At 40.8% G+C, this 21,139-nt stretch overlaps 1 protein-coding gene across 1 annotated transcript in view; it reads left to right on the forward strand.

The window, feature by feature from the left end:
• Window positions 1-21,139, forward strand: part of LOC131520041 (pregnancy zone protein-like) — a 48,185-nt gene that overhangs the window by 22,087 nt on the left and 4,959 nt on the right. Inside the window, exons 14-29 of the mRNA XM_058743750.1 lie at window positions 1,957-2,099; window positions 2,682-2,831; window positions 7,000-7,164; window positions 7,657-7,759; window positions 11,440-11,575; window positions 12,221-12,449; window positions 13,338-13,464; window positions 13,889-14,010; window positions 14,705-14,756; window positions 15,719-15,802; window positions 16,088-16,264; window positions 16,542-16,629; window positions 17,745-17,901; window positions 18,245-18,319; window positions 18,734-18,914; window positions 19,799-20,022. Of these exons, the coding sequence (XP_058599733.1) occupies window positions 1,957-2,099; window positions 2,682-2,831; window positions 7,000-7,164; window positions 7,657-7,759; window positions 11,440-11,575; window positions 12,221-12,449; window positions 13,338-13,464; window positions 13,889-14,010; window positions 14,705-14,756; window positions 15,719-15,802; window positions 16,088-16,264; window positions 16,542-16,629; window positions 17,745-17,901; window positions 18,245-18,319; window positions 18,734-18,914; window positions 19,799-20,022 (2,213 nt within the window). The remainder of the gene's footprint in view (window positions 1-1,956; window positions 2,100-2,681; window positions 2,832-6,999; window positions 7,165-7,656; window positions 7,760-11,439; window positions 11,576-12,220; window positions 12,450-13,337; window positions 13,465-13,888; window positions 14,011-14,704; window positions 14,757-15,718; window positions 15,803-16,087; window positions 16,265-16,541; window positions 16,630-17,744; window positions 17,902-18,244; window positions 18,320-18,733; window positions 18,915-19,798; window positions 20,023-21,139) is intronic.

Genomic DNA, 21,139 nt, shown 5'->3' on the forward strand with positions numbered 1-21,139 from the left:
TTCTATTTTCTAAGACTGCAGTGTGTAACCATTTATAGAAATAGATGACTGCCTGAAAACATTATGTGCTGATCTGATTTTTTTCCTTTCTTGACATTTTAATTCGTGCATCATTCAGAAAAGGAAGACTCTCTACGTAGTAGTATAAGGAAGAGTTTAATTATTTACTCCATGAAGGTATCACAAAAATGTAATGAAATTAATTCCGCCAATAATTGAAAGGAATTTCTTTATATAACCAAGTGAATTCACAAGTATTTATAATAACACTATTTTAACCACACATTGTTATGTTATTGATTATCAATTTGTTCTTCATAAAGACATACTGCAAATCCTTGACTCTGGTAGATAAAAGAACCAACTTTGTTCAGAGTTTGTCTAAATTCAACCTTTTTCATTGCTTACATTTAACTTACTCATATCATTCTTTTCTTATACTATTCTGCAGTTTTGATATCAAGGTGCAAATTACTAATTTCAGAACAATGTCTGAGTCTCTTTTAAGTGCAGAATTCAGATGTTCAGTGACCAAGCCTTCACAAAATTCATTACTTAAAGGTTACTTTCTTTCCAGTATTCCCTGGGGGAAAAAAAATCTGCCATAATTTTTTTTTTCTGTTTTTGTGATACCTCAACCTACTCTTACCTACCATGGTTCACTCCAGACACAGTAATACAAGGGTTGAAATCACCCTCTTTTCACAGCAAAACTTTCCTTTTTAGGGATCTAAGTTAAAACTTGATCCCTCCAATGAGACAATAATACGAATGCCATGACACTGCCTTGGCCATTCCGAAGGACTGAGGGAGGGGGGAAGTGAGTGGTTAAATGGACATTGCATTTCAGATTTCCAACATGAGAAAGTTCTGGAGATTTGTTTCACAACAAAGTGAATACCCTTAATACGACTGAACTGTACACTTTAAAATGGTTTAACATGGCTGGGGAGCCTGGGTGGCTCAGTCTGTTGAGCGTCTGACTTCTGCTCAGGTCATGATTTCGCAGTTCATGAGTTCAAGCCCCGTGTTGTGCTCTGTGCTGACAGCTCAGAGCCTGGAGCCTGCCTCAGATTCTGTGTCTCCCTCTCTCTCTCTGCCCCTCCCCCCCCCCCGCACTCTGTCTCTCTCTCAAAAATAAACATTAAAAAAAATTTTTTTTAAGAAAATAAAATGGTTAACATGGTGAATTTTATGTTATGTGTGTTTTTTACCACAATAAAGAAGACATGTATTTGGAAAAAAAGTAAGCCCTCTGATTATATCTTACAAATTATAACTCTGAGAATCACCTCTGGCCTGAAATGGTTTCTAAAAGGAATGGTTTCCATTCATCATGTAAATATATGATATAGATACTCATATATAACATATATAATAAATTGCTTATTGTAAAGTTTTTAAAATTTTTTTGAATGTTTATTTACTTATTTAGGGAAAGAGAGAGAGAAAGAGAGAGTGCAAGCAGGGGACAGGCAGAGAGAGAGGGAGACAGAATCCCAAACAATCTCCATGCTGTCAGCACAGGGTGACGTGGGACCCAATCTCGCCAACTGTGAGATCGTGACCTGAGCTGAAATCAAGAGTCAGACACTTAACTGACGGAGCCACCCTGGCACCTCCCTTATTCTATCATTTTTGATTGAGCCCAGCAGCCTTTATGAAATATTCTTTGTACACATATATATGTACAAAAACGTAGAGCTACTCTAACTTAAGTTGCTTCCAGCCCTAGTTAAGTGGAAAATCAGACACAGACATGAGTGTAAGGGACTTTCACTTATTCCACAGTTGACATTGCAAAGGGGAAAAATAGGCTGTTAATTTCACCAGATAATTAGAATGGCGTTAAAGAGACTACGCCATTGAAGGAGTAGGCACAGGTCTAAACTGGGTAAGATCTAACACTAGTGCTCTGACCCATGACCGTCTTGTCTCATTCTCTCCACGTCCCAGGGACAGGCAGCTTTTCCTTATCCTTCCCTGTGAAGTCGGACGTTGCTCCCATCGTCCGATTGTTCATCTTTACTGTTTTACCGGACGGAGAAGCTATTGGAGATTCCGAGAGTTTTGAGATCGAAAACTGTCTAGCCAACAAGGTGAGTGTCTTCGGCATGAAGTGACAACACCAAGAAATGGAACTATAGGCATCCTCCGTTTGCCTCAGAGAAAACTGAGCCCAGAAAATGAAATTAGTTGCACACAGGATCCCAGCCAGTTAACGGCAGAGCGAAACCTCCAGGCACCTATTACAATAATTTGTCAATTACGCCAAAATGCTACCAAATTTGCTACCGAATTGCTACCACATAGCTAAAACATAGTCCAACCTTGTGTCCGTGGCGCCCTGTCCACTAATTCAATTGCATGAGGTATGTAACATGCTAAGATTCCAACATTCCAAAGACCTTAAAGACAGACAGAAATACCTAGAACCGCCTTATAATGGGTCAGAGGTAAAGACGGGCCTCTAAATATCAAACAAGCTACGTATCCCTTATGAGCTATCAGTTGTCCCTTTAGGAAAAGACTGAGCCATTGAAGGAACCTTTTCAACAGCAAAGGGAACTTGGGAAAATAGGTTCCTGACTTTAATGTAAAGATGACTCGGGAAATGTGGGTGACGGCAGGGTCCCAAAGGTCGAGGAAGCACTGACTGACTTTTCCCTCTGCTCTCACAGGTGGACTTGAGCTTCCGTCCAGCACAGAGTCTCCCGGCCTCACATGTGCACCTGCGAGTCTCAGCTTCTCCTCAGTCCCTCTGCGCCCTCCGTGCCGTGGACCAAAGCGTGCCGCTGGTGAGGCCCGAAGCTGAGCTGTCCCCGGCCTCGGTGAGTTGCCGGCAGCCTTGTGGGTCAGGAAGGGCCGCGTAAGGGACCACAGGAGGGTTGGGGGGAGGGGGGAGGATAAGCCCCTCTTAAGAGTAAACTATGATGGGGCGCCTGGGTGGCTCAGTCGTTTAAGCGTCCGACTTCAGCTCAGGTCAGGTTTACGGGTTCGAGCCCCACGTCGGGCTCCGGGCTGACGGCTCAGAGCCTGGAGCCGGCTTCGGATTCTGTGTCTCCCTCTCTCTCTCTGCCCTCCCCTGCTCGTGCTCTGTCTCTCTCCCTCTCTCAAAAATCAATAAAAACACTTAAAAAAAATAAAAATAAATAAATAAACCATTTTTGGTCAATGCAGTAAGCTTTTTAGACAAAATTGATATTTGCAAGCCTAAGCCATGTACCTCCCGGCAGATCTATTTATCTCTCTAGAGTGCTTCCGATCTGTGAAAATGGTAATAAGTGATTTGCAGGTTATTTTCAATTCAGAAAAAAAGTGACCTACTCCAGCTTTGTCAGCAAGGATGAACCCCAGACTAACTAAAATTTTAAGTTCCTTCCTTCTTTTTTTTCCCTAGAAGTGTATTAATTAATAGTGGTGATATTGGGGGTATCACATTGGTTTTGATTGCTAACATTGTCGTCGTCATCATTATCACCAGCTTGCAGGCCTACTATGTGCTAGGTCTGTTTTAGGAGCTGGGGAAATCGCAGTAAACAATCACAGTCTTTGTCCCTTACAGAGGTGTTGTTTTAGAGGGACGATAATAAGAAATTGCATGTGACTCCAAAAAATAAAAAGGGAAAATATGGTCAGTAATTAGCATCAGGTGAAAATACTTTCAAACATGCGGTTTTTGAAAACTATCAGAAGTAGAGGAAAATTCAGAAACCGCTTTTCTAACCTATTTAAAACTAGATTACTGGGGGCACCTGGGTGGCTCAGGCAGTTGAGCATCCAACTTTGGCTCAGGTCATGATCTCTTGGTTCCTGAGTTCAAGCCCCACATTGGGCTCCGTGCTCACAGCTCAGAGCCTGGAGCCTGCTTCGGATTCTGTGTCCCCCCTCTCTCTCTGCCCTTCCCTTACTTGCAATCTGTCTCTCTCTCTCAAAATAAATTAACATTAAAAAAATAAAAAAATCGGGGCGCCTGGGTGGCGCAGTCGGTTAAGCGTCCGACTTCAGCCAGGTCACGATCTCGCGGTCTGTGAGTTCGAGCCCCGCGTCAGGCTCTGGGCTGATGGCTCAGAGCCTGGAGCCTGTTTCCGATTCTGTGTCTCCCTCTCTCTCTGCCCCTCCCCCGTTCATGCTCTGTCTCTCTCTGTCCCAAAAATAAATAAAAAAACGTTGAAAAAAAAAATTTTTTTTAATAAAATAAAATAAAAAAATAAAAACACTAGATTACTCATCTTTCGAAAATGCTCAGCATGATGCAAGAAAAATGACATGTTACTGGAATTTGATCATTGTCAAAAAGTTATCACTGGTGAATTTTATAACCTTAATTGCCTTATGGATGAATGTTTAAATAGATTAACTCATTAACTTGCCTACCTGGGACTTATTATTATTTGGCAATACTGGAGGATAAATCAGTAATATTGAAGTTTCTTTTGGTTTTCTTCTGGTTTCTACTTCTCAAAATTCATTTGTAGGTATTAAATTTTAAAACTGTGGGATAACTATATCAAGAATCACTGTCTTGTTTCTAATCATCAAAATTAACATTCTTCGGAAAAAAGGGTATCATAAAAATTTTTTTCAACCTTAGCCTTGTATTAACAGGTCAAAATATCTCCTCATAGCATCATAATTATTAGAGAAAAAGACAGATTTCTCTTACTACAGTTTTCTATTTGAATTAGAAGATGGCATGATGAAGTTAACCTGAAACAAAGGGACTTATTCTCTCTAGGTGCTTTCTTTGGAAAAATGCCTTTTTTTTTCCTTTTTTACACTCTGTATTTGTGTAGTCTATTCTGAGCTATTTTTCAGCTCAACTTGTATTGAACAAGTTTAGTCTACTTTTCAATATTTTTGTGTTTATCCTATTTTGTTTAGTTCTATAAATTTAACAGTCGATTCAATTGCATAACACAGCTTTCAACATTATAGAGATAAAAAAAGGAGTATGAACATAATGGGAGACTTGGGCTCTTACAGTTGTCTTTACGTCACTTGCTTTGACAATAACCTGGAAAATATTCGTTCATCCAAAACAGATGGAGCATGCTCACTTATGCGACCATTTGGTTCTCCTACTCAAGAACAAAGTAAATAGGTAAAGAAATTTAGAGAGTGTTTGTGGTTAGTTATCAAGTGCTTCATAATAATGCTCCCCAACTGTGTTGGTGTTAAACAATAAACATGTATTGTCATTCGCACTTTCTGTGGATTAGGAATCCAGACGGGACTTATCTGGGCTAAGTGACTGGCTTGTGATCGCACATGTTCGTCAACATGGCAACATGTTACTAGGGCTTGGCTGAGGTTGGAAGTCTACTTCCAAGATGTGTTGCTCATACAGTTTTTCCTCACCACACTGACTGAGTGTCCTTGGGGTTACCTGAGTGTCCTCAGCACATGGCAGGTGATTTCCTCTAAAGCAAGTGATCCAAGAGAGAGCAGCTAAGGCTGCAATATATTTTATAACATGGCCTTGGCATTTACACACTATCGCTTCCACAAAATGTTATTAGTTATAAGGACCCCTGGGTGGCTCAGCCGCTTAAGCCTCCGACTTCGGCTCAGGTCATGATCTCGTGGTTTACGGGTTCAAGCCCCGCGTCAGGCTCTGTGCTGACAGCTCGAAGCCCAGAGCCTGATTCGGATTCTGTGTCTCCCTCTCTCCCTGCCTCTCCCCCCTCACGCTCTGTCACTCTCTCTCCTTCAAAAATAAATAACATCAAAAAAAAATTTTTTTAAATGTTATTAGTTATAGATGTCAGCCCTATTCATTACGGGAGGAACTACACAAGAACACAAATACCAGGAGGTAGAGATTACTGGGGGCAATTTTGGAGGCTGTGTTCACAGTTTGCCCTCTGACTCCCAGTGACCTATTACCTTCCCACATGTAAAATACACTCACTTTCCTCCTATGACCCTAGAAGTCTCATTCCCAAATTAGGCCATGTACAGTTGATGTTCCTTGGGCGTTGTTCCTCAAGTACAATTCCTCTAGCTATGAAGACCTTGACCTAGCGTGTACTTAAGGTGTTTACCTCCACACATTCAGCATACAATGGTGGAACTGACATACTGATACTCCTGTTCAAAAGGGAAAACAAAGGCACATAGGAGGTATTGGTCCGTGGCAGTTCTGAGATCCACCCAAAGGCTGAAAGCCCTTTGATTAGGACTCACTCTTACTCCAGCCTAGGAAATAAATATCCAAGCCCCTTGGCTCCACCCTACGGATTCGTGGTTCTTTCATTTAAGTCATCCTTCTTCAAAAAAAAAAAAAAAAAAGGTGGCCTGAGCTTGCAATTGTGTAGACATTGTTCTGTTGAATATCAGTGATATTCACCTATGTACCTATGTGGTTTTTCTATCCCAGAACAAAGCATATAGAAATAGAAGCTTAACAGATTGCAGTAATTCCTACCTAAATTAGCATATTTTTTTCTTTTCTTTTTTTACAGCTCATTTATTTATTTTTGAGAGGGAGAGAGAATCCCAAGCAGGCTCCATGGTGTCAGCACAGAGCCCCACGCAGGGTTCAAACTCATGAACCGTGAGACCATGATCTGAGCTGAAATCAAGAGTCAGGCACTTAACTGACTGAGCCACTCAGGTGCCCCTAAATTGGTCAGGTGATTAACTATTCATCAAACACAGAGACAGTTCAGATCTTTCTTTATTTGGTCTAGTTTTACCTCTAAACACTAGAATGAATTTTTCAGTAATCCTTGGTAATTTAAGTTGTATAATCCTTGGAAACATTTTCCCAGGTAGGTTTTATGTCAATAGAACCACAAAAATAAATAAATTACAAACATAAAACACTGATAAAAATAAACAAACAAAAATTTTAACTTCTCTCTAAGGGACCGACTACTTCGAGGTACTCAAGAAAGGACTGATGGTGATTCTTATCACATTTCTCTCAGTTCAATGGCTATTTCAAAAGAAAAACAGGTATGAGCTCTGTCTTTGATCGCCCCTCTGTTCCAGGTATATAATCTGCTAACGATGAAGGATCTTACTGGTTTCCCTGACAAACTGGACCAGCAGGAAGAAGAACATGCAAGTTGTAGCGATCCTTATATCATTGTTAAAGGAGCCATCTACATTCCCCTAGCAAGTTATGATGAAGAAGATATGTATGACTTCCTAAAGGTAAAATCCTTATTACCTGTTAATGTACCGGCTTATGAACATTTTTATGTTAGTAAAACTATATATATATAGTTATATATATAGTTTTATATATATTTACATACACATTTATATATTTTTATATATATTTATTTACAAATATAAATATATACATACATATATATATATATATATATATATATAATTTAGAAATATATAGTTTTAGAAAATGTTTAGCCTAACAGTTGATAACTCAGAGACAGGGCTAGATCCAACCTCTGCCATTTCATTGAAATATTTTAGTTATATTTAATTTGCAAAAGGCCATAAATTATAAAATCTTGATAAGCCATAAAGTATTATAATTTTACCACTCTTTTATTGAGTCTGTGTATCCCTAGGGAATTAATCTAACATTAAGGCTATCGGGGTTACATAGGGAAATTTCTAAGGAAAATATATTTCATGGATTCTAATCAAGTTTACAAACCTATTGAGTCACCATTTTTACAGGGTATGGGATTAAAGGTGTTCACCAACTCTAAAATCCGAAAACCACGGTCGTGTTCAGTGATCCAACCACCTGCAGGAACAGAAAGGCAAGCAATGTATGGAGGTAAATAGCAAGTTGCTTTCAATTTTGTATAGCATCCAACAATATTACTTTGCCAAAAAAAAAAAAAAAAGTAAAACCAGATAGACAATGTGGCCTTATCTCCATTTGATACATAGAGAAACTAAGATTCAGATGTTTCTTGCTGAGATAATTTAGCTGGTAAATGGCATAGACAGAACTGACCAGTTTGTTAAAGATCAGCCCAATATTTTATTTTATTTTATTTTATTTTATTTTATTTATCTTATTTATTTTGAGAGAGAGAGAGAGCACAAGCAGGGGAGGGGCCGAGGGAGAGAGAGAGAGAGAGAGAGAGAGAGAGAGAGAGAGAGAGAATCTTAAGCAGGCTCCACTCTCATCATGGAGCCCGATGCAGGGGTTGATCTCTTGACCATGAGATCATGATCTGAGCTGAAATCAAGAGTCAGCCACTTAACCGACTGAACCACCCTGGAGCCCCTATGTGAATCAGATATTTCAGGGCACAAAATCAGATGAAACACAAGATTCTACTATACTATAAGAAAGGAAAATGTTTACAATGTAAGGAGAGAATAATTCTAACTACGGAATCAGGAGACATTTTTAGAGATGCTATATCTTAAAGAATAGAAAGGAAGAGAACAGGCCTTGCTGGTGAAAAGAAATAACGTGGAGATGGCAGAAATATCTCCTAATCCAAAGCCAAAAGAAAACGAAATAAAACATCAAAGGAAGCAGCCTCTTTCTACACCCTTCACTTTCCCATTAAAATACATGTTTTAATCCCCAGATCTGTTTATACTTACAGCCCATTAACCAAACCTTTTTCCTCTCTCTCTCTCCCATGATTCTGTCTTTTCTTCCAAAATATTCTTGATGTATATTGTTAATGAAGATGAACATCTTCTGAGTTTTGTATTTACGAATCAGAGGTTTTATGTGCCCAGTGAACATGACAGATGGCTTTATTGAGATATAACTGATATAGAACATTAAATGATTTTAAGGAATACAATGTGTTTATCTGATGCACTTATATATTACAAAATGATTATCACTATAGCATTAATTAAAATTTCTGTCACCTCATAATTTCCATTTCTCCTTTTTTTTCTTTTAAATTTTTATTTTCATTCCACTTAGCTAACATACATTGTTATACTAGTTTCAGGTGTAGAATTTAGTGATTCAACACTTCTGTACATCACCCTGTGCTCATCATAACAAGTGCACCCGTCAGTCCCCAACATCTATTTAACCCATTGCTTTTCCTCCCTCTTCCCTGGTGACCATCAGTTTGTTCTCTATAATTAAGAGTCTGTTTCTTGGTTTCTCTCTCTCTCCCTTATTTTTTTCCCCTTTGCTTTTTTGTTTTCTTAAGTTCCACACATGAGAGAAATCATATGATATTTATCTGTTTCTGACTGCCTTCGGAGTACTACTCATCCATTAAAAAAAAAAAAATGAAATCTTGCCATTTGCAACAACATGGATGGAGCCAGAGAATATAATGCTAAGTGAAATAAGTCCATCCATTTCTTTTTTATGGTTCTCAGCACTTTTCAAATGGAAAAACTGAACCCAGAAAGGTTAAGTAACTGAAGCCGTTAGGATGCCACAACAAGTAAGAGATGAGATGGAGATTCAGATCTGGCTGTTTGACTCCAGATCCATGTTTTTTAACCTCTACACTATTCTGTCTCTCAAAGGCTTTAAGGTGAGAGCTTGCCTGGAATGTTCTAAGGGTAAACCAGCATGGTTGGAACAGAGTGAATAAAGTGCAGTTGGAAAGAGAGATCAGCGGAATAATTGAGGCCAAATGGTATAGGGCTTTGTAGATCATTGTAAGAATTTGACTTTTTACTCTGCATGAGATGGAAAGATTTTCAGAAGTGGAGAGTGAAGTGATCTAATATGTTTCTTATAAGGATCACACTAGATACTGAATTTAGAAGAAAATTAAGTTTTCAGTTTTTATGCTTTTTTTGTTTGAAAGTAGCAAAGGTCAAAAATGAATACAAGAATTACAAAGCTAAATTGAGTGGCCCTTTCACAGCCATGAACAGAATATCCAGTTGAAAGTATTTTGTGATCAGCAGTGAAATAGAACGTAAGTGAACGTGTCCAGGGATCAACACATTTCAATGAAGTCAGATGGGAAAAAGAAGCAGAATAATAATAATAACGACCACAATAACATTTCGTCTTGGGAAATGAATCTAAAGGCATTTAACGTAGAGTGTATGAGTTGTGACAGAGGAAGAATAGAATTTTAACATACACACTGTGAAAGGATCAGTAGAGAGTTGAAGTTGACCTTGAGAATGAGACAATAAGGAAGGTACAGTCATCGTCCAATACATAGAGTTAAAATAACACATTAAGCCACTGTTTGTTGACTGGAATAGCTGGAGAAGTTGAAGGGTCTTTGACATCTGTAGCAGAAACGAGAAACTAGCTTCTTTAGATGCATCATCCATTTAGATAAATTTAAGTACCAATAACAGATTTACATATTCAATGTAAGAGTAAAAACAGAGACAATAGAGCGACATCAGGGAGAAATCAAAGTCAGAGACAGAGATGGCTACCACGTGGAAGGACTTATAGGAAAGAAGTTGTAGGATATTAATTAAAGAAATTACTGTGGATGCTTTTTTACAGTTGAGAGAGATATCAAAGGAAAATACCTGGAAATGTTTTTTTTTAATTTATTTTTTTAATTTTTTTAAAGCTTTTTTTAAATTTTTTGTAATCTTTATTTATTTTTGAGAGAGAGACAGAGTACAAAGGGGGAAGGAACAGAGAGAAAGGGAGACACAGAATCCGAAGCAGGCTCCAGGCTCTGAGCTGTCAGCACAGAGCCCGACGTGGGGCTCAGACTCACAAACGGTGAGATCATGACCTGAGCCGAAGTCGGACGCTCAACTGACAGAGCCACCCAGGTGCCCCATGTTTTGTTTTGTTTTTTAATAAATATTATTTCACAAGGCAATTCTGAAATATCACCTGGGGTGCTTGGATGGAGAGCCTAAGCCAAACTCAATTTATAAGCATGACCTCAGGCACAACAAGGATCAGAAAGCTTTCATGTTTAGTTCTCTATCCCCTCACTTTTGTAAATAATTTCTCTGTCTCCGTCGTAGCAAATGGAACCATCTTTCTATGGCATCTTGAATTTTTCATTTCTCCTTCCCAAGACATAAAGAGAAGAAAATCTAATGCTCTAGCCTTCTTATCAAGAGAACAATGAGTTTACAAGCTTTATTATAGTGCAAAGAATTGATGTTATTAAATTCTATTCACCCATTGGTAACTCAAACAACTGAACACATGTTGCCCGAAGAGAGTTTTGCATTTTCTGCTCAATCCTTCTTATGGAGGGAACAATACTCTGTGACCTTGAAAACCCACTATATCTCTCACAAACTATAAACGCATGTCCAAGTTCTCTTGCTCTACGAGCCTCCACTCATACAAAATTATGCTATCTCTAGGGTACAGGGAATTTCTACCTTTAACAGAGACTCCTGTCTGCTCAAAGAATGAGGGCTCAACAAGTTATTTCCAAAGTTCTACAACTCTTAGGAGACCATCTGAGCAGGAAAAGTGAAAACTTGGTCTTCTAACTCTCACGCATGCACCATGAATGGATGCTTTTTCTTTAACTAGATTGTAATTTTCCTTTATTTTATTAGTGGGAATGGCAGCGAGTCCATACAGTCCTCAATTTGACGCATATAATATAATGCCCATAAATAATCCAGAGCCAGTCTCTGAAACGGTACGGACTTATTTCCCTGAGACCTGGATCTGGGAGTTGGTGGCCGTGGAGTAAGTAATTTCACTCTCCTCCATTTGCTGTGGGTGAGCCAGTGAGAATCCTCCAGCATTTTCAACTCTAAGATAACCTTTCTGAGAAATTCTAAATAATCATCTTAACCTCTCATCCTTTCGGGATAGGTCTAAGGAAATGCATTTATTATAGAGGTTTCAAATATAATATAAAAATATATTTTACTATATAGGTAAAATTTTCTCAGAGATGAGCAATTCTGAAATAACTGTTCCGGAGACTGCCAGAAAAGAGACATGGGTGGTAAAAATATCCAAATGCTAGACTGCCTAATGCTATGGGGGGAGCCTTCCATAAACAAGACTGGAACGCGCGCATAAACAAATCAGGCTACGTAAATGTAATGGTCTGTTTGTTAGATCGTGATTCTTAAATATGCTTGTTTATGGGATTGTACAACAGTGAGGGACATCTATGGACCAAACTGAATCACGTGCAAGTATTTTTCTTTTAAGGTACAGACATGTTGATAAGGGAAAGAGGCACCGTTGAGTACCTTCTATTTTCCCAACTCAGTTTCCCGATACGTAATCTGGTGTACTCGTGTGAACATACTGATTCTCGCTTGAGAAAAGATGTTTCACCTGCTTACTTTCTGTTCTTCACATTTCTATCCTCCCCAGCGCATCAGGTGTGGCTGAAGTGGGAGTAACAGTCCCTGACACCATCACGGAATGGAAGGCAGGGGCCCTGTGTCTGTCCAATGACACAGGGCTTGGTCTCTCTCTTCCCGCCTCCCTCCGCGCCTTCCAGCCCTTCTTTGTGGAGCTCACAATGCCCTACTCTGTGATCCGCGGAGAGACCTTCACGCTCAAGGCCACTGTCCTAAACTACCTTCCCAAATGCATCCGGGTAAGGAAAATGAGGGTGAATTGAAACGGGGGATAGAATCAAAGACTTCTTCGGTCGGTCAGCTCCCGATTCCGTTCCCAAGACTGTGGATAACACTGGGAATTCTGCCCTAGAACTGCAAATAAATAGTGCTAAGCAGGGCAGAACCTGATCAGGAAGATAACACAATGACCTTTGGGCTACAGGTACAGGATCTCCAAACCACATACTTTTAAAAAGAAAATTGCCCGAATCTGGCCGAATCCTTTAACACAGGATAGGCTTTTTGCCAGGAAAATTCTTGATGCTGACAGAAAAAAAAGTCAGTTTTCTTAATTCCATGAGTGTCATCCTTCAAGTTCTTATCTCTAAACTCCCACAATATGCTTGTAACTTCTACAGCATGTATTTCTTTGTAAATTTCGTCATGGTTTTGTATGTAGATTATCCCCTCTGTCACACAATATCCTCAAGGTCCAGAAGCTCTTAATTTGCTCTGTCTTGTATATAGTAGACAGGTGATATTTGTTGAGGGAAGTGGGAAGAAGGGAAGAAAGAAGTCAGGAAGAAAATCTACACGGGAGGTAGGAACCAACGGGTAGAACCAGTAGGTAATGCTCCCATGGGCAATCTTCCATTGCGGTTTTCCCCTCCCCTCCACTATTGCTATACGTGCAAATTTCTCCAATCTACCCTAATGCAAAGGCCAGATCCTCCTAGTAAGGAATCATTCTTGCTTTGTATCACTGCCATTCTTAAACTCCTCAAAGCGTGCGTGGACTTACGTGACATAATTTTTTCTCCAAGTCCCAGTCTAGTGCAGCATCTCATATGTGGTCCCAGTTCTGTGCATTCATTGTCTCTCCGTATTCTGACCATTTGTTTCTATGCCTCGCTTGCAAATGATAGGTCAGTGTGCAACTGGAAGCTTCCCCAGCCTTCCTACAATCCCAGAATGAAAAGGGAGAGGAATCTCATTGCATCTGTGTAAATGAGAGGCAAACCCTGTCTTGGACGATAACTCCCAAAACACTGGGTGAGTGACGTTCCCCCAAAACGTTCTCCGATCAACAAGCGTGGTAGGTATCTGGACCCTACGTACATCACGTTCTCCTTTCTGCTTTCTGCAAATATAATTCCGTAAGGTTAGTTTGTCACTTCTTTTGATTTCTACCCCCAGCGGCCTCCCAGTACTCCCACTGCACCTGGGTCCCATGATCATTGTGGCTTGGGCACAGTGGACATTAACCTTGAGGTCTTTTTCAGCTTTATTTCCCACTTCCGGCCAACAGTAAGGTTAAAGGGCAGCCCTTCAAGATGATGACAGAGCACAGAGTCATTTTCTGGGGGTAATAGCTCAGTGGTAGACCATTTGACAAGCACACATTCTCAGCTATTAGGGATGGCGTGGACTGCTCTCAAGGTGAACGTGCATGTTTTTCTACGTTTTTCTGTTCCAGGGAGTGTGAACTTCTCGGTGAGTGCAGAGGCAGTGCCGTCCCTCGAGCTGTGTGGAAATGAGATTGCTGAGGTCCCTGAGATGGGGAGAAAAGACACGGTCATCAAAACCTTGTTGGTGGAGGTAGGTCGGTCCGGACCACTTTGCCATATTTTTCTGAGACCCTAACAATAATGACAATGAAAAAATATGGCCATATTCTTGAGATAATAAAGGATAATTATACCATACTCACACAATGCCCCTGGGAAGACTAGCGGAATTTCCTGTCCTAAAAGTTAACGGGAGTCGGTTAGGCACCCGACTCTTGATTTTCGTTCACGTCGTGATCTCACGGCCATGGGATCGAGCCCCGTGTCAGGCTCCACAATGTGGAGCCTGCTTAAGACTCTCCTCTCTCTCTTCCTCTGCCCCTCGCCCCTGCTCACTCTCTAAAATAAAATAGAATATTAAAAAAAAAGTGTTATAGTAAACTTTGCTAACTAACCTTGTTAGCTTATTGTAAATACTTTTTTCATAGATTAATTTAGAACTATTCTCTTTTCTTGATCTCTACCTCTCTTCTAAGATTCACTTATTTCTCACCCCCTTGTACCTTTGATTCTCTTTCCTTATTATCCCTCCTTTCCTCCTCTGCAGATCTCCCTAGTTTTTCGAATTGTATGGATTTATACTAATTTGATAATAAGTGGGATGTGAAGATTGTTTAGTGTAAATTCCAGCCTTCAATGCAATGGATCTACGGTTGTTCCTCAAAAACCTGGATATTTATCCATTTTCTCCTTTTTTTTTTTTTTTTTTTTTTTTTTTACTCCAGCCTGAAGGTATTGAGCAAGAAAAGACTTTCAACTTTATGATCTGTGCTTCAGGTAACAGTCAATCTTCATAATCATAGTGAGAATAACGCCTCACAGGGATATGTATGTCAAGTTACAATGCAAACTCAGTTCACATTTAGCCTTTACCTCCGTAGCCCAGGGACTGATCGTGAACCAGTCAAGACATAGTAGCTTAGAGTGTCATAGTTTAGGTAGAAGGAGAGCAAAGTCATGATAAGTTTGAATGACAATAATATTCCCTAAAATAGTTGATGATGAAATATGTGGCACTTTGTACTCATCTTACTAAAAAAAATGTTTTTCATGGCAAAAAGAAAACCCGTTTACATCGGGAATTTGTCATATCACTAAGAAACACCTGTACCTTGCAAATTACATTACCACATTTGTATTAGCGCTACGTCATAGTGTATATGACGCTTTTCTTGTCACTTGAGAAGGACCATTTTAAAATATAAACTCAGAGAACAATAAAAGCAGAGAATTGTACCATTAAATCAAAGAACTGTACACCCTCACCAGTTCCCAGGCTCCTTTGAGAGAGCCACTATGCACGGCAACACAAAACATAGCAAAGTGAGAGGGGAAAGGACTCTGGTAGTCATACAGCACCAAGAAGAGCTGGACTATTAAAGGTGATCTCGCCATAAGCCACAGTCCTTATCCCTCGGACCCCGAGTCCCTGAAGGAGACATAATTACATTACTGCTGAATATAATAATAACAACCATAATAACTGCTCACGTGTATTGAGATTTGACATGTTGCAGAGGCTGTTCTAACGCACACGTGTTTCGCATGCATTCTTCCTTGAGTCATCATACGAGCAAGTTAGACGATGAAGAGGTTAAGGAATTTGTCCAAGGTTTGTAGCTAGTAAGTGGCAGGACTGGTACCATATCCAAGCAGGGCGGCTCTGACCCCCTCCTAACCACTACATCATATTGCGGTAAGAGATGCCGTCTTTTGATATGGGTTGTCTGTTTCCAAAGGCACTGAAATATCTGAGCAGTTATCTCTGAAGCTCCCACCTAACGTGGTCAAAGAATCGGCCAGAGCCTCCTTTTCAGTTTTGGGTGAGTCAACTTGCACCCAGAAAACTTGAGACAAAAGATCAGCCATAATACATTTTTTTCCATCTATCTATCTATCTATCTATCTATCTATGTTTGTGCTTGAAATCTCAACTTATTGATAGTATCTATTTCTATTGGGATTCTGGAAGTCTCACTCTCTAAATAGAACTTTTCCCTTGCCTAAATGGTAGTATCTATACTAAATAGGAAAATCACTTGTCTTTAATAGTGTGAGCTACTTACGAGCTGAAATTACTCTGACAACTAATCTTTCACATCCCCCAGGTGACATATTAGGTTCTGCTATGCAAAATATACAGAATCTCCTCCAGATGCCCTATGGCTGTGGAGAACAAAACATGGCCCTATTTGCTCCGAACATCTATGTTTTGAACTATCTGAATGAAACCCAACAGTTGACCGCAGAGATCAAGTCCAAGGCCCTTGGCTATCTTACCAGTGGTGAGACAAAGACGAGTTTACTTTGTTACTCTAATGAGATTTTTCCTGATTAAACTTGAATCATATTACCAGATACTAAGCTAATGATGGTGATTTTGGGGGAAATGACAACTTTCCCAACATTTGATAGGATGTTGTGTTGTGTCATATCCATATCACCATGACAGATCCTATGCACAAGAGACCGTACAATGTCTGGGGCTTCTGACCAACCTGCACGTATGGGTGGCTTGCCTTTCTGTAATATTTCTTGAACTAATTGAACCTTTCATTCCAGGTTACCAGAGACAGCTGAACTACAAACACCAGGATGGTTCCTACAGCCCCTTTGGACAGCAATATGGCAGGAGCCAGGGCAACACTTGGTAAGAGAAGAAAATCTGAGTCTCAACAATGAGCTCACAGCATGTACATATGTTAGCCTATTTAATTCTTACAACTACCCTGTGAAGTGAGAGCCGCTTCATTTTACAGAGGAGGAAATGCTATACAACATGGATAAATAAATGTCTCTGGTATAAACGGCTAATAGGTGGCAGAAATGAGAACACTTGGAACTTGATTCTTTTTTGTATCTAATATGCCAAGCGTCTTTTCTTTCTCGTGTTGCTAAGAGACCATTGTAAGTTTGTGGTTTTTCCCTCTTAAGTTGTTGCTTAGCACTGAGAGACACTAGAGACAGGCAAGAAAAACAGTAGCCATTCCTCACTGAGTGTCCTTTACTAACTTCTACTAAATGATTCTCTCTGTCTGTCTGTCTGTCTCTCTGTTTATCCATCCATCGTGGTCAGTCCATCCATCTATCTTCCATCTGTCCCTCCATCTATCTACCTGTCTGTCCATCCACTCATCTATTTATTTTTCTATTCATCCATCTTGAAGAAGTCGGACCACAAAAGAAAACGAGAGGAAATCAATGACCCAGAAAGTGGTGGAGAAGCTGGGCGAGGTGAAATATTTACTGAGGCAGGACATTAAAAGCAGTTCATTAGACTATTAGCTGCATAAGAGGAGGTAAGAAATCTGTGAAAAGAGCCTGGGTAGCTCAGTCGGTTAAGCATCCAACTCTGGATTTCGGCTCAGGTCAAGATCTCATGGTTTGTGAGTTCAAGCCCCGCATCAGCACAGACCTGTCAGCACATGCCCGCTTAGAATTCTCTCTCTCCCTCTCTCTCTGCCCCTCCCCTGCTCAAGCTCTCTCTCTCTCTCTCTCTCTCTCTGTCTCTCAAAATAAATAAATAACTTTAAAAATGGAAATCTGTGAGAAGAAATAAATACAGAAAGTCCAGAATGTGAGAGCAAATATCTCAACTGCCCAAGAACACTAGGAGACACCTGAATCTCTGAAGTGACACAGAAATGCTTTAGGAAGTCAGGACCAGTTGGTAATGCATTCGACAACAGGTTGCGACGAAACAAAAAGAGTATCGTTAACAGACAAAGTCTCCAGACTCTCAGTAATAGTTCATTGACTCCTCAGGCTCACAGCCTTTGTACTGAAGACTTTTTCCCAGGCTCGAACCTACATCTTTATCGATGAAGCACACATCACCCAAGCCTTCAGCTGGCTCTCCCAAAGGCAGAAGGAAGACGGCTGTTTCAGGAGCTCTGGGTCTCTGCTCAACAATGCCATTAAGGTGAAGTGTTCTGAGTACTTATCCCAAACCTCACGATGATACACACATGCTAACACTCCTCCAAAGGTGATGGGAGGAAAAAAGGCACAGAGGGGTTGCAAAGATGAAGTCCAATATTTTGTGAGAGGGCATCAGGGAAGGAATGTTAAACCTGAAGATGTGAAACCTGAGAAGAAAGAAATGGTACTTTGCATGAGACTGTTAATTTGCTTGATAGAGACAGATACTGAGGAGAGTCTCCATGAAACAGCAGAAAAGAATATACTAACATCTTAAAGTAGGATTAATACAAATTCTCTCTCTCTCTCTCTCTCTCTCTCTCTCTCTCTTCCTCTTTACACAGGGAGGAGTAGAAGATGAAGTGACCCTCTCTGCCTATGTCACTATTGCTCTTCTGGAAATTCCTCTCCCTGCCACTGTAAGATTCACCTCAATTCCACTTCCTACCATGAAAACTACAACCCTGATGTCTGAACACGCCCTACAAAAAGCCAAGTCTCAAAGTTCCCTTCGCTCAATGCGGAGGCATTTCTCAGCTCGCAGAGCTCTGTGGTTAATCCAGCAAAGGGAACTTATACTTGCTTAGCAACGCCCTCAGGCTATGTACAAAACTCATCCTAAACACTCAGGTTCTGTAGACTTACTCTTTTAAGACTTAAGTATAAAGCTAAGAGATTTAAAACACTTTTTCAACTTCAAAATCGTGGATATCCGGCTGTCTACCTGGCTAGCTAACAGCCGTGAATGACATCTGTCACTCGATGTCCAACCCAGGGCCCGCTCCATCCGCGACTTGCCCTAGCTTGACATCATTACCTCCTGGTCTTTGCAGCACCCGGTTATTCGCAATGCCCTCTTCTGCCTGGAGTCTGCCTGGAACACAGCAAAGGAGGGGACCCATGGGAGCCATAGCTACACCAAGGCGTTGTTGGCCTACGCTTTTGCCCTAGTGGGAAACCAAGACAAGAAGAGAGAAATACTGGACTCTCTTAGGGAGGAAGCTGTGAAAGAAGGTGAGAGTGAATGGTCAACAAATGTCCCCCTCCTCTTCCCCTGACACTGCAAAAAGAGAATTGTGTTCCTGCTGAAAGTAACAAGTCTCCTTATCCAACTCAGGTGTTATGAAATCAGAGCACCTCTCATAAAAATGTCGTCTCTGCAATGTCATACATTATACAGTGTGTCACATAGTAGACAGTGCTGCAGGTAAATTGTGGAAGTTTATTCCTCACTGCGACATATATATATATATTTTAAATTTATATATATTTCCCATGGTATCTGCCTGCTTGAATGAAATTATACTCGAATGAAAAGAGGCACAACAAAAAATCCATACTCAGGGAAGTGCAATAACATTTTCACAGTGTTTTTATCTCTATTTGCAAAAGAGATGATCACAAAAAGTCCTCTGGGATCAATGCGTAGGTTTTATATTCCAATTTATCCTCCAGTTTCCACGAAATATCTCAAGCAATAAGGGAACTCTCTTGGGTGCCTGGGTGGCTCAGTCGGTTGAGCGTCCGACTTCAGCTCAGGACATGATCTCACAGTTTGTGAGTTCAAGCCCCACGTCGGGCTCTGTGCTGACAGCTCAGAGCCTGGAGCCTGCTTTGGGTTCGGTGTCTCCATCGTTCTCTGCCTCTCTCTCTCTCAAAAATAAACATTAAAAAAATTAATAAAAATAGGATGTTCCGTGCTTTGTCCTCCAACAACATTCTTCAACTTAGCCCCACAGGACTAAACCAAGCTTAGTATGGAAATGTGACTCAGGGAATTTGTGGGGCTTATGGCAGAGAGGACCTTACTCCATCCTTGTATTATTTTCAGCTACACAAGATACAAATGTGTTTTCATGTATCATCTGCGAATCATCATCCTTTTTCTTACCCTTAAGGCAACTCAGTCCACTGGGAGCGACCTGAGAAACCCAGGGCACCAGTGGGGCCTCTTTATCAGCCCCAGGTTCCCTCAGCTGAAGTGGAGATGACGTCCTATGTGCTCCTCGCTCACCTCACGGCCCAGCCCGGCCCGACCTCCGAGGACTTGACTTCGGCCGCGGGCATTGTGAGCTGGATCTTAAAGCAACAGAATGCCCACGGGGGCTTCTCCTCCACCCAGGTCTGTGGTTCCCAAATAGTCTTCTCTTCCAGATTCACTTGGCAGATGGGAAGCTTGAAAACAGAACAGTTACGAGGAAAAGAGAAGAGACCATTAAATCATGGGGAGGGTTCTTTAGGGATATTTGAGGACAGTGGGAATCTGAAGGAAACAGACCTGAGACATTCCCCCAAAACGCTTTTCCCAAGTGCTATGTTGACACCCTATCCATGTGGCTAATGACCATGAACATCAGCCCTCTCTAAAGCTTACACACATGGGTCACTTGCCACACTCTAGACTAGGGTTTTTGAATATCGGTGCTCCTGACATTTGGGGGAAGATAAACACTGTTGTGAGGGGCTGTCCTGGGCACCGAAGATGTTTAGCAGCACCCGTGTCCTCTCCCCACTAGATGGCCCATAGCACCCCACCTACTCTCAGTCGAGATAAGGTAAAATCACCACTGGCTAAGAAACAGTGTTCTTGGCTCCAGACCATGCCTGTAGGATTCTTCCAACAAGAAATCCTCTAAGGTGAACCAGAAAATTGTATGATCAAAAGGAAAGTGACCGAGGCACCTGGATGGCTCAGTAGGTTGAGTATCTGACTTTAGCTCAGATCATGATCTTGCAGTTCATGAGTTTGAGCTCAGTAGGTTGAGCGTCTGACTTTAGCTCAGATCATGATCTTGCAGTTCATGAGTTCGAGCCCCACATCAGGCTCTCTGCCATCAGCAGCACAGGGCCTGCTTTAGATCCTCTGTCCCCTTCTCTCTCTGCCTCTCCCCTGCTCATTCTCTCTCTCTCTCTCTCTCTCTCTCTTTCAAAAATAAATAAACATTAAAAATTAAAAAGAAAATAAAAGGGAAGTGACCAAGTAGAGTTCACTTTGATCTTCACAGAATGATTGAGAAGTTCTAGCCAGCCTCTCCACGCCTTTCTGCCTGCCCTGAGAAATTTGTTCTCCCTTTAAACCAATTTTTGTTTTCAAAGCTGAAGTTCTTGGAATTTTCTTTTTTTCCTACCACAATTCTGGAACTATTTTACTGAGGATATGAGTGATTGTGTTAAATATCCAGGGAATCTGGGTTTTCCCTCCTACAAAGCTCTTTCAATATTTAGGATGTACATAGTGG

This window comes from Neofelis nebulosa, chromosome 8, assembly GCF_028018385.1.
Source record: "Neofelis nebulosa isolate mNeoNeb1 chromosome 8, mNeoNeb1.pri, whole genome shotgun sequence".
NCBI lineage: Eukaryota > Metazoa > Chordata > Mammalia > Carnivora > Felidae > Neofelis > Neofelis nebulosa.